This window comes from Dicentrarchus labrax, unplaced genomic scaffold (genome assembly GCF_905237075.1).
Source record: "Dicentrarchus labrax unplaced genomic scaffold, dlabrax2021, whole genome shotgun sequence".
Lineage (NCBI taxonomy): Eukaryota > Metazoa > Chordata > Actinopteri > Moronidae > Dicentrarchus > Dicentrarchus labrax.
In genome coordinates this window covers 22814860-22827359 of record NW_026136713.1, presented here as the reverse complement: position 1 = coordinate 22827359, position 12500 = coordinate 22814860, and the positions used below count along the sequence as shown (strand labels likewise).

General features: G+C 43.6%; 1 protein-coding gene across 5 annotated transcripts in view; it reads right to left on the bottom strand.

Moving 5' to 3' along the window:
- The window catches only part of LOC127374530 (transcription factor COE3), a 149503-nt gene that overhangs the window by 46709 nt on the left and 90294 nt on the right, over positions 1-12500 (bottom strand). For 3 of the 5 annotated variants that reach the window (XM_051419970.1, XM_051419972.1, XM_051419973.1), the window contains exons 7-10: positions 12031-12112; positions 11825-11942; positions 6021-6154; positions 4465-4591 (exon numbers count right to left, since the gene is read on the bottom strand). In XM_051419970.1, coding sequence (XP_051275930.1) covers positions 4465-4591; positions 6021-6154; positions 11825-11942; positions 12031-12112 — 461 coding nt within the window. The remainder of the gene's footprint in view (positions 1-4464; positions 4592-6020; positions 6155-11824; positions 11943-12030; positions 12113-12500) is intronic. The other 2 variants (XM_051419971.1, XM_051419974.1) reach the window with 1 other exon arrangement.

The following is a 12500-nucleotide window of genomic DNA, read 5'->3' as shown; positions in this document are numbered from 1 at the left end:
CCGCAGGCCGCATTGATCCGTGCATTACAAGCTCTGAGGCCACTGGGCGGTGTGGACCCAGCAGCGCCGCCCGGCTCGCAAAAAAATCTACAAAAACAGCAAAAATTAGGAAACCAAAAAAACTGCAAAACTAAAATAAACTCCAAAAACAAAAGATTGAAATAAAATCACAAAAAACTACAAACTACAACAACCAGCAGGAGTCAGGTCTTTGATTATTGGATCCCTCAGATTGTCTCTTAATTTATCATCAATTATTGTTTATTTCTAACCCCAACTGTTGCCGTGGTAACAAACAAACACTCTGGGTCGATAAACAACAACTACAAACACTGTAAAACAACAGGAAGTTGGTTCAGCATACAGACTGAACTCTGTATGAATCCTTCTTCAGTCGAGCTCACAGATCATAACCGATCGAACTGATTGATAACTGATAAAATATATTGATCTCACTCATTACAGAGACTGCTGATCATTCTGGGATGTTCACAGACAGACAGTCAGACAGACAGACAGACAGACAGACACTACAGGAGCAAATGTTCTATGTCTGTATATGGAGGTAACATCCCAGCAACCTCCCTCCTCTTCCTCCCTCCTCCTCTCTCCTCCTCCTCCCTCCTCTTCCTCCCTCCTCCTCCTCCCTCCTCTTCCTCCCTCCTCCTCCTCTCTCCTCCTCCTCCCTCCTCTTCCTCCCTCCTCCTCCCTCCTCTCCTCCCTCCTCCCTCCTCCTCCTCCTCCCTCCTCCTCTCTCCTCTTCCTTCCCTCCTCCTCTCTCCTCCTCCTCTCTCCTCCCTCCTCTTCCTTCCTCCTCCTCCTCCCTCCTCCTCTCTCCTCCCTCCTCTTCCTTCCTCCTCCTCTCTCCTCTCTCCTCCCTCCTCCTCTCTCCTCCTCCCTCCTCCCTCCTCTCTCCTTCCTCCTCCTCTCTCCTCCTCCCTCCTCCTCTCTCCTCCCTCCTCTTCCTTCCTCCTCCTCTCTCCTCCTCCTCTCTCCTCCCTCCTCTTCCTTCCTCCCTCCTCCTCTCTTGTCATTCTGCTGACGCCCTCTCGTCTTTCAGAGCGAAGCCGGAGGATCAAATCCTGAAGCTGCTTTAAGCTACTGAGAGGAAGAGAGCAGTGAATTCTGGGAAAACACTCGGATATGACTCCCTGTCACTTCACCTCCAACTGCACCTCCACTGAGGGAGCTGAGAGGAGATAGAGGAGTCAGATTCTGCTACCACCTCCTGCAGGTTCCTCCCACAGTCACAGTGAAAGTACTGAAGAACCACAGACACTGATGATACCGACAGACAGAAGTTCATTCAGAGAGAAACTCACTTTAACATTCTCTCCATTCTGTTGTTAAAATCGAATCCGACACAGAAAGAAATAAAGAAGCTTCTCTCTCAGACAGACTGGCAGCCATGTTTGTTCCATGGAGTCAGAAACACTGAGACGTTCAATGACATCAGCTCTCTCCTCTTCAATTATCCACAGCTCGCCTGTTCACTGTTTAAAAGCTGGGCTCATTTCACATTCATGAACAACAACACACTGCTGGCACGGCGAGCGCGCTCTGGAAACGGACGCATCCTCGTTTTTAAAATATGGATGTGTAAATCAGATGAACTGGCGATGTGTGCGCACAATATGGCCGCCTCCCTGGCAGTGGGAGCGGGAAGAAGACTTGGGAGAATGACAAGAAACTGCGGGACATTACGATGCAGCCACCTGTCGGGGTTCAGCCTCGCGATGCCTTCAGGGACACACACTTTTGTTGTTTCCTATCAATCAAACTGAAGTCAGATGTTCACGTTTCCTTCGTCGGGTTTGTGGAATCTGTCGGCTGATGCTGAACCAGGAATCCTGGATCCACAGTCGGTACATCCCGAATATTTTACATCATTTTATAAAACATGCGTTAATGCTCCTTTTTATTCTTTATGGACACATCTACATTGTTGGGATCATTTATATGGAAGCAAATTGTGACAAAAACTCACCAGAATTCAGCTCAGTTTCTATAAACAGGATTAACTTCCTGCTGTAATGATATTTTTGTTGGCTACAGTTAATATTTTATATTTTAATACATAAATTGTTTTATTTGAACAAGGAAAGTTTGTTTAACGCAGCGGTTCCACAGTTAGGTTCCACGTGTCACTGATTTTAAACTGGATGTTATTGAACATATTGACTATATAAAAGCAGATATTAGTCGGTTCCTCCAGGATTAACATATTTTATATAACTGTAATATATTGTACACTGTAAATCCTAACAACACATCTTATTAAAAGAAGTAAACTAACATAACCTATCCTCACTCATTCCCATGACTTAAACTCAAACATGAACAGTTGAAGTAATAACTACATTTAAATGTGTGCAGTATTTTAATTATTGGTGATTTAATTCCAGTTTGTTCCATTAACTAATTTTCTTTAAGTTGACTTAATATCATTATAAAAATATAAGCCCTGAAATTAATTGGCAACCACTTCGATAATCGATTAATTGTAAATTGTATAAATAAATGAATAATTGGCTTTAGTGGAAGGAAACGGAGTAAATTCAATTTGGTGAAAACATTCGTATGAAGAAGATGCATTTAGGTGAAATTGTGACGTTCGCTGAGGTGGACAGTAATGGAAGCCTGGAAGGACAAATGCATTCAGGGGTCAAACTGTATTTCTCTTTTTTGTCTTTTCTTCGTCCCGTCTTTCTTATTTGTTTCAGAAAATCATCTGTTCAGACAGAAATGAAACATTTTTCTTCCTGTAAACGTCTTTTTACTGATGCTTTTATTTTGTATTTCTTTGACCATCTGGTGACAGAAGCCACTCGTTAAATAAAACATCATCATCCTCGATATCGACCCTGAGTGATTTGGACTGAAACGTGTCGGGTCGGTCCTTCCAGCGTGTTTCTGACACTCAAATGAGATAACAACAGGCTCTATTCACAACATGAAAGCAACGCTCGCAGTCGCCGCTATCTCTAAATGGAATCACAGATTAGCATTGCAAAAGGAGGCGGCGGCCGGACCGTCCATTGTGAGCGTCTCGTTCCCTCCTCGGTGTCGCACTGCCATCGGAGGAGGCGGCGCCTCCGACAAAGACGGAAGGAAGCGGCGATAAACTGGTGTTAAACAGAAAGCCTGAACACGCTTTCACGGCCCGACGCAATGACATTTACTTATCGCGCTAAACAGCTTCCATCTGACCTTTCTGCTACTTTGAATGACATCTGGATATTCTGACGGAATAATCGGGACAGTAAAAGCACCGATCTGAGAGACAGATAAGGACGTCTTCGGACTGCAGACAATGAGTCTGAAGGACGGGCTGGAGAGAGGAGGAGGAGGAGAAAGAGGAAGAGAATAAAGAGGAGGAGGAGGAGAAAGAGGAGGAAGGACACGCCGGGGAAGATGTTTACTTCACTGTCAGCGTGTAGAAAACCAACCTGATCCTCGTCGGTTCAACCGGGACTCCGGTCAAAAATCCTTAAATCTTCCCTTTAAGCCCACAGAGCTTCTGTCCAAACATATAAACTTTAAATTCTAGTGGATCTTAAAGTTTACACTGATGCTAAAGAGTTGCATTCTGGGTAAATGTGTCTCAAATGAAGGACAGGACGTGGAGGATATTTCCCTCTGATGCCACTGAGAAACACTGAAATGTTGCTGAAGGGAAAAAGTCAGCGTTTAAGAGCCGGAGAGACCCCGGGAGACGTTTTTCAACCCTGGTTTCCTCCGGGGGGGTCACAGTGCGTTTGTGCTCTTGTACCCGCCAACACAATAGGAACAACTGCAGGAATATCACCAGACTCCCTTTAAAAATCATGTAATTTTGAGTTACTGAGCGAAGAGAAACTTTATAAACTTTGTGAAACACTGCCAACGACAAATTCTTCATTATTTGAGCCTTGTTGTAAATTCGTCCGACGTTACACATTCATTTATTTCTGCGTCCATTGCAGTTTAGTTTGTGGTGCTAAACTGAAAAAAGGAAACCATCTCTATTTCTCAATGTTGGCAGGTTTGGCTTTAAGTGGCGATCAATAAACCGTTACACATTCACTAAATAATATATCAGAGTTTTCTCTTTAGGAAGGAAAAGGTGGAAAAACTTAAATGTTTGTCCTTAAATAGGTGGAACAGTTTGAGTAGTGATCAATCAGGTCTCAGACTCTTTAACTTTAACGACAGCATCAGGACCAAAGCACAGAATCAAATCAGATATTGATGGTTTAGTTTAGTGATCAGTGATATTCAGCTCAATAAATGTAACACAGGTAAATGTGACCGAGCTGATCAACGTAGCACACATTCTTCATGTTTAATTACCAGCAAACAGTTTGTGACAAAAACATCTAAAACATTAAAGTTTCTGTCTCAAACTCTCAGTATGACCGTGATGAACCTCCCAGTGGATCTGCGGTCTGAGACCGGAGGCGGTCAGGGTTCGGGCGGTCTTACCGGTGTAGACGAAGCGTCCTGGCGCTCCTTTGCAGAACTGTTTGGATTTGTAGGACAGCGTGACCTCCACGACCCCGGGGATGTGCCGAGGGGGCGTCTGGACCCGGATGGCGTGAGGGGTAATCAGCTGGAGGATAAAACAAACAGAGTCAGAGGGGGAGAACAGAGAGTACAGGACTCGTACTCAGAGGGGGAACTGGAAGTCATTGATACTGTATTTATTAGAAAACTATTCGCTGCATATGCTAACTGTACTAGCTGCTGTTAGCTAGTTAGCGGTCCTATTTGCTGTCTGTACCCGGAGTGGGAGCTGGAAGGACACGGGGAGTTACAACACTGCTAACGTAGGAGCAGAACCAGAGCGGGGCCCGAATGAGCCACAGAACCAGAGCGGGGCCCGAATGAGCCCGAATGAGCCACAGAACCAGAGCGGGGCCCGAATGAGCCACAGAACCAGAGCGGACCAACGGAGGCCGGCTGATGTCCAGCACTGTTTCAGTTCCCAGTTTATCTTAAGCTGTCATTATCAATTAAAGACAATAAAAACCCAGAAAAAATAAAGAATTCTGTCTGTACTCTGTATTTTTATCATTTTAACAATCAGACTTAATATTCTTCTTTCTGACAGATTCACTGTTTATTGATTATCAGCTGTTTGCTTTCTGATGCAGGACGAGGCTGTTGATCAGAGACTGAAGCTCTGTCACTGTACACTGCGATCAATAATAATAATATATAATCTAAAAACAACTGATTGCTGTAGTTTTTTTGAAAGTTTTCTTACACCTCCACACATCAGTTGCTTTCAGCTCTTCAATAAAAAACCTCAACTCCTTTTAATATTTATTTCAACCTCCTTCACTTCCTCTGCAGATTTATGGCGTCTCGTCCTGGAACATTTTTATTTCCAGCGAATTGAAAACCTGCAGATTTTTCTCTCCGTTAACAAACTTTCTGTGGAAAACAGTCCAACCGTCTTCTTCCAATCTGGGTCAGTGTGCAGTCTGTGTTCAGAGGGATGCTGGGCTTTGGAGTCCGTCTGCTTGCCGCCAGACGACGCTGATCAAAGCGAGGAGCTCCGTCAGCGGCGTGTGATGTGAAGCGAACAGCGTGTGGAGGTATATATCTGTCTGCCTCACGCCTCCTTCCCTCCTTCCCCACCAGGTGTTCTGCTCTTCTGGACCTGCTTCAATATTTCATAGCGCACCGTATGCGCGGCTCCTCCCGCACCTCCATGCGCACTAAATCTACATATTTTTGGGGCCATGCAGACCTGGCGGAGCTGCAGATACAGATGCAGGTGTTTCTACGGATGTGTGTGTCGATGAGTGTGTGCAGATGAAGAAGATGGAGAACATGATGAAGGCCTCAGTACGTGCAGCTGCACAGACGCTGTGCCAGAAATTGTTTTCCTGGAAATTGCTGTTTCTGTTTCATCTGATAAATTAAAGGCAAACATTGCAACACAGATTTCTCTCTAACATTTCAAATGAATTCAACTCTTCCAAACTATTCCAGGGTTTAAGATCACAGCAGTAAGGTTCACGTCCTCTCACCTCGCTCCACACCAGCATGGTGCCGAAGACGACCTGCAGGCCGTCAAAGAAGTTGTCCCCGATGAGGATGACGGTGGCGCCGCCGGTCGTCCAGCCCTCGCTCGGGCTGATGGCTTTGATGCAGGGCGTGGCTGCTTCGGAAACACAGCGACACAACAGCAACATGAGCGATACAGTTAGAAACAGCCACCCAACAAAATGACTGAAAATAATCTCACAGGAACACAAACTGTTTTAATCAGATATTTCCACCATTAAAAGACAACAGACGTTACATCATTCATCAATCCACATAAATCCAAACGATTAGCAAACAACTCAATAAAATGTTTGATTCAAGTTCAACTTTTAGTTATTTAGGTTGGCTATTAATTCAGTTCAGTTTGAGTTTAGCAGCAAAAACAGTCTGTTGGTAAATTAAGATTTCAGTTCATTAACTGAAACAGATTCGTTGAGATTAGCTAAGAGTTCAATTCATTTATTGTTAGCAAATGATTCAGTTCAGCAGCACAAGCAGATTTTTAGAGATTATCAGTTTAGAAGTTAAAACACTTTGATTTAAGGTTTAGGGTTTAGGGTTAGGGCTAATGGTTCAGTTCAGCTAACAGTTTAAACAGTTTCAGGTTAGCTAGAGAGAGCTAAGACAACTGGTTCAAGGTAGCCAATTATTTATATTTACAGTTAAACAGTTTACTTTAGAGTAGCTAACGTTTCAGAACAGTTTGGTTCTGGTTCGTTGAATTAAATCTTCCCTCAGGATTCAGGTCGACACCTTTAATCAATCTACTTCCTGTTTCACGCTGCAGAAAATAAAAAAAATGCAGTTTTAGTAGCAAAGCTTGTAATTAGCACTTTGTCACCTGGAGGAGTGTGAAGATGAAGAGAAGATAAAAGATTATTTAGAAGAAAGATAACTTTATCTTTTATGAATATTTGTTTTGTTTATTTGTTTTAGGAAAGAGGGAGACAAAACACTGGCTGCTTTACTTCTGACCTCTGACTTCTGACCTCCGCCCGCCCTAAACACGACTTTAGAGTTTCAGAACTGACAAATCTTTAACACAACTGCAGCTAATTATTGAACAGCTTCCAGTCACACAGGACTGATCTACCAGCAGCCTGTTAGTCCGCCACTAATAAATGCAAAATGATTGGTTTTTCCACCATCACAGAGATCAATAAGGGGCTCCACATAAACAGCGTCTCCGTGTTGACTAGACTGCCGCCCGGACGAGTCAGACAGGCGGACGGACTCAGGAGCAGCGAGGAAACAAGACGAGGCTCCGCAGGTTTACAACCTTTTCCCGTACCGAGAGCCGTTTTATTGGGAGGATGATTTGATGTTCCAGTCAGAGCTCTGAGTTTGCTTTTGTTTACTACGTGATCTGATCCATAAAGTGTTTGTTCAGAGACTCTATTAAACATTCCTGTTACAAATTTCAACACTATTAGTGGAGTAATGTTCTCTCACTGGAAGTTACCGGCACTGCAAGCCAATGGAAAGGAAAATCAGGAGAGCGTGCTTTAGATATACGCTCTTAATGGTATTTTTATTATTTGTATTTATGACTTCAGTGGGTCCAAAAGTACAAAGCAGGAACAGATAAGTTTCTCTTCAGGACTGACGTAGATATTAATTATTAGTAATCAAGGAGACGATATTTGAACTTGACAAAGAGCATCGGAGCCACAGTGGTGCATTTTTAAATTAATTTATTTTATCTGCATCAGTTTATTGTCAAGATTAGATAATAATAAAAACATAAAAACATTCAGGAAGTAAAAGATACTTTCGAACATTAAAAGTAATTTCACATTACATCAACATTGTGATTCTCTGCCCGAAACCGAATGGACCCGACACGACCCGCGGGGTTCGGGCCCAAAACTGCAGCCGTAGAAAATATATATTTCAAATCATATTTAATATTTTATTAATAATGAATGCAGCTGTGATTAAAGAGTAAACTAATAATTTATTAGTTTTGATAATAATTTGCACTTTATTATGTAAACTGTGTCATTTATATTAAGCGCTTCAAATTTGGTTCGGACTTTTTGGGTCCTGATTAAAAGTCGATCCAGAAGACGACAGAACGTTTTTAAAAAGTCTTAATCAACAAAGTTTAAACACATCGTTCATTCGGGAGTTGTAGTGAGAGGAGTTCGGGTCGGGAACCCCGCTGGTTACAGCAGCAACTTTCCAAAGTCACTCAGAGTTTCCAGATGAAAGAAAAGCCGTCGACCCGACAGCAGCAGCAGCAGCGGAGGGTCGAGGATGTTCCCGCTCCGAGGACTCGATTGTCATCTCCTTATTAATTTCCCTCTTTTGTCACAGCAGTAAACAAACAGCGCGATGGGTCTGAGGGGCGGCGGCGGCGTTGGTTGGGGACTTTCCAATGAAATGAATAGAGCACAAAGGCGAGGAGCAGGCGGCGGAAAGTTTTATCGAGGAGACGGAGGGGGGTTGAGGGTTGGGGACAAAGGCGGGAGCAGATGTTGGGGCTTTTTATCGGCTCTGAAAACATCCCAGTCTGGAGGAGATGAAAGGCCCCGAGCTTCCCTCTGTGGGCTGAGATACAGGGCCGTCTGGTAAACAACGGGCCCCTTTTGGCCCCTGCAGGACTCCGTACAGTACGCCCCGCGCCCTCGGAGCGGAAACTGAATGTTTAAGTGCTGATTAAGTTTCCTCAGAGTCTCTGGGAACCATCGCAGGTGAGAAATAAGAACATCTCAGCTTGAATGACATATCGGTGTCGTTTGTTTTATCCCTTTGGACGCACCAGACAGGTGGGGTTTGCCGCACAAACAGCGGAGTAAGAGTGCAAAAAGTTTTAGCAATCACAGGAGGTCAGCTTACTCGGCTGTTTCTTTGATCAACAACCTTATCCTGTCTGAAACGCCCCCGGTGTGATAAACACCACCCGCCTGGTGCTGCAAGTAGGTTAAACCAAACGAGACAGTTACATCATCCGCTCCTGGAAAAGCCTCAAAACTTTAAAACAAGTGGAGGGAAACTGCGGAGGTAGTCGTTTGGGAGGTGAGACGGGGAGGACACAGGAGTGGGGGCAAATGGTTAAAGGGTTTGTTTCATTCTCTTGTACGTCCCAGAAGGGTGGGGTTTACCTCATAAGAGTAAATGCTGAGAAGACAGACGAATGTCAGGTTAATCTTACTTTTCTGTGACTGAAATTTTTACCGGATACTTTCTGGTGCTCTGATATTGTAAGACCCACCCGTCTGGTGTACCCAGGAGATTAAAACAAGTGCACACGTTGCACCATCTCTACTGAAAGAACCTCAGACTTAAAAGTTTTGGGAAGCTGGTGGTTTGGGATGTGAAAGAGGGACAGAGAGTCTGAAATTGTTTTAAGGGTTCGTTTTACTCTCTTCGACGTCCCAGAGGGGTGGGAAGGTTGCGGTCGGTTTATTCTACTTTTCCAACACTAAGATTTCACTGAATGCCCGGATACGGTGATCCCACCCATCTGGGGTACCCAGCAGGTTAAAACAAGAGAGTTACACCATCTCTCCTGAAAAAGCCTCAAACTTTAAAACAAGTGGAGGGAAACTGCAGCGGTGGTCGTTTGTATGTTTTGTTTCACTATGTTTCGTATCTATCGTTTGCCTCATAAGACTAAAAGAGCATCAAGACAGAGAGAAATGTACGATAGTGAGTTTTTTCTTACTTTGCTGCAGCTAAAAGTTTAACCTGATACTCTGATGCTCTGGTATTGTAAGACCCGCCCGTCTGGTGTTCCCAGGAGGTTATGACAAGCACATAAGTTGCACCGTCTCTTCTGGAAAAACCTCAAAACTTTAAAACAAGTTGTGGGGGACTGCAGAGGTTTGAGATGTGAGAGTGGGAGGAGACTCAAAATGATTCAGGGCTTGTTTTATTTTACTGTATGTCCCAGGTGGGTGGAGTTTACCTCACAAGATAAATGAGAATTGCCGTGAAGTTTAGACGAAAGAATATTAAAGTGAAAGTCACTTTTATGTCACTTTCAGTTAAACCTGATGGTTTCAAACGTCCTGCTGTGGTAAGCTCCACCCATCTGGCATTACAAGTAGGTTAAAACAAGCGTAGCAGTTACACCATCTCTCCTGGAAATGCTTCAAACTTTTAACTGAGTCGAGGGAAACTGCCGTTAGAGGGTTTGTTGGCTTCTTGATGTCAGATTTAAAAAGTACTTTTATGGTTTGTTTTAACTTTCTGAAGGTGCCAGACGGGTGGAGTTTATCAGAAAGGACGGCACAATAAGTGATGAGTGTTTCAGACACATTTGAGAGTCAGTTTCACTTTTCAGTAGCTGACATCTCAGCTGAGACTTTCTAATGCCTTTATATCATAAACTCCACCCGTCTGGTGTTCAGAGTAGCACAAAACAAACTTCTGAATAAGCCTCAAACTTTAAAGCAAATTAAGTGGAAAACCCTGAAGAGGACGGTGGTTTGGAAAGTTAGAGTGTGGATACATTGATCTGTTTATGCTTGATTGGTATTAAATAGTTTTAGTAAATATAGTTTGTTTTATTCTCCTGTAGGTGCCAGACGGGTGGGGCTTTCCACACTGAGTGCTGGGTTTTGATCTATAGAAGTCCACTTCCTTGTGACCTCCATCCTAACTGATGCTGTCTGAAAAAGCCGGTACTGGTATGTTTAAGCTCCGCCGATCTGGCACTCCACATAGGCCGAATAAAGCGAGAGACTTATGTCATCGCTCCTGGAAGCGGCGCGCTGAGGCGGGAGGGTTTTATTAGAGTGGGGACAGGGCAACGAGGTATTAAAGTTTACAACTTCAGAGGAAATGTCGCCGCTGAGCTCCAGCTCTCCGAGTCGAGTTTCATCGTGTGAAGTTTATACGCGAATGATGCATTTTATTTGGTCGCTGTGGAGCGGTGGAAGAACGAAGCGTTTGTTCGCCGTCCTCGGGAGAGTAACAGGAACACGGGGCAGGACGGGGACTTGCCAGCAGCTGGTTTCATACAGACCTGCCGTCCCCGTTTCACTCCGATTCACTTTGTTTTTGTCAAATTCAGTTTTTTCATTTGTTTTAGCAAATATTATAAATCAAACGCACCCAAAATATGACAACTTCCCTCCAGTAGAGAGCGGAGCAGCTCTGATTTTAGATTCATCTCGTTTCCTGTTATTGTTCCTCTGTTTGTTAAAGACTATATGTCAGGTGCATTATGGGAAATGTAGGATTCAGTGTTTTTGGACTAAAAGTCACTGCGGCTCAGATTCAGGTGATGGACACAAATAATACAGGAAATGTTTGTTTTAACTATTTTAAAACAACTTATTGAAACTGATGACATCGAAACACAAACGCAGTTTTGTAAGTTCAAAAAGATTCTTAATGAAGCAGCTTTTACTCGTAACTTTAAGTTCCGCACCTCGTACCTTAACATTCCTGATTAAGTACTTTTACGGTATTTTGTTTTACTGCACAAATAAAAATTTATATATTTCTTTAAACAGTTTTTTAGTTAAATTAACTTATCTCGTCTTACGTCACTGAATACGACTCCAGTGTTAGCTACTGTTACCAAGGTTACGCTAGCTGTCGGTCAGCTAACTAAAGCAATGTGTAATGTTGGTATAATGTTAATTGATCAACAGATAGCTAGATAGCTCAATGCTACGTGTGTAACATCGATGTGTTAAACAGCTAATAAATACACAGCCAGCTGGCCACAAGGCCCCGGCCCCGAACCGGCCCTCAGCCTGCCCCAGTGGAAAAGGTTGTGGTAGGTTTTATATTTCTAGTCTGTGAGAGTCTCTGAGCGACGTCTAACCTTCAGAGGGGTCCAGACGTCGGGCGCGACGGCCATGTTTGGAGTTGTTGTGGACGAACATGTTGTCTGACACCGCCAGCACGTGACCGTCCACGTTGACCGTAGTGGAGACGACGACCTGCACAGAGAAACACAGCGGGGGTCAGTCACAGCGGGGGTCAGTCACAGCGGGGGTCACCAGAAGGACTCTCAGGTGAGTCTCTTACCTGGAACCTCCTCATGTCTCGTGGGTTTCCTGCGTTTTTCAAACAGTTCTGATTGCACTTGAGGAAGAACTTGAGGAAGAATCTGCAGACAGAAACAAGAAAACACAGGTTAGTCTCAAAGCTGATTACCCACAATGCATCACATTCATTAGGAAGTTCTGCAGGTGGATGAAGTCGGGTTCAGTTTCATTTTACATCAGCGGACCTTTCATCAGAAAATAACTTTATAACTTTCACTGTAAAATCTACAGACATTTTATTCCAGTTTGAAAAGCTTCAGATTGTTAAACTCTGAATACGATTTCATTGTTTTCACTAAAATACAAATTCTAAATCCCATTTTTCAGAAAGTTTAGTTACTGTTGAAACATTATCAATGCTAATTATGCTAATTTCCCCAACATATGCCAGTTAGCATCTGGCAGCTTCTAAACACTGAAGAACCAAACTGAACATTTCTAACAGAAACC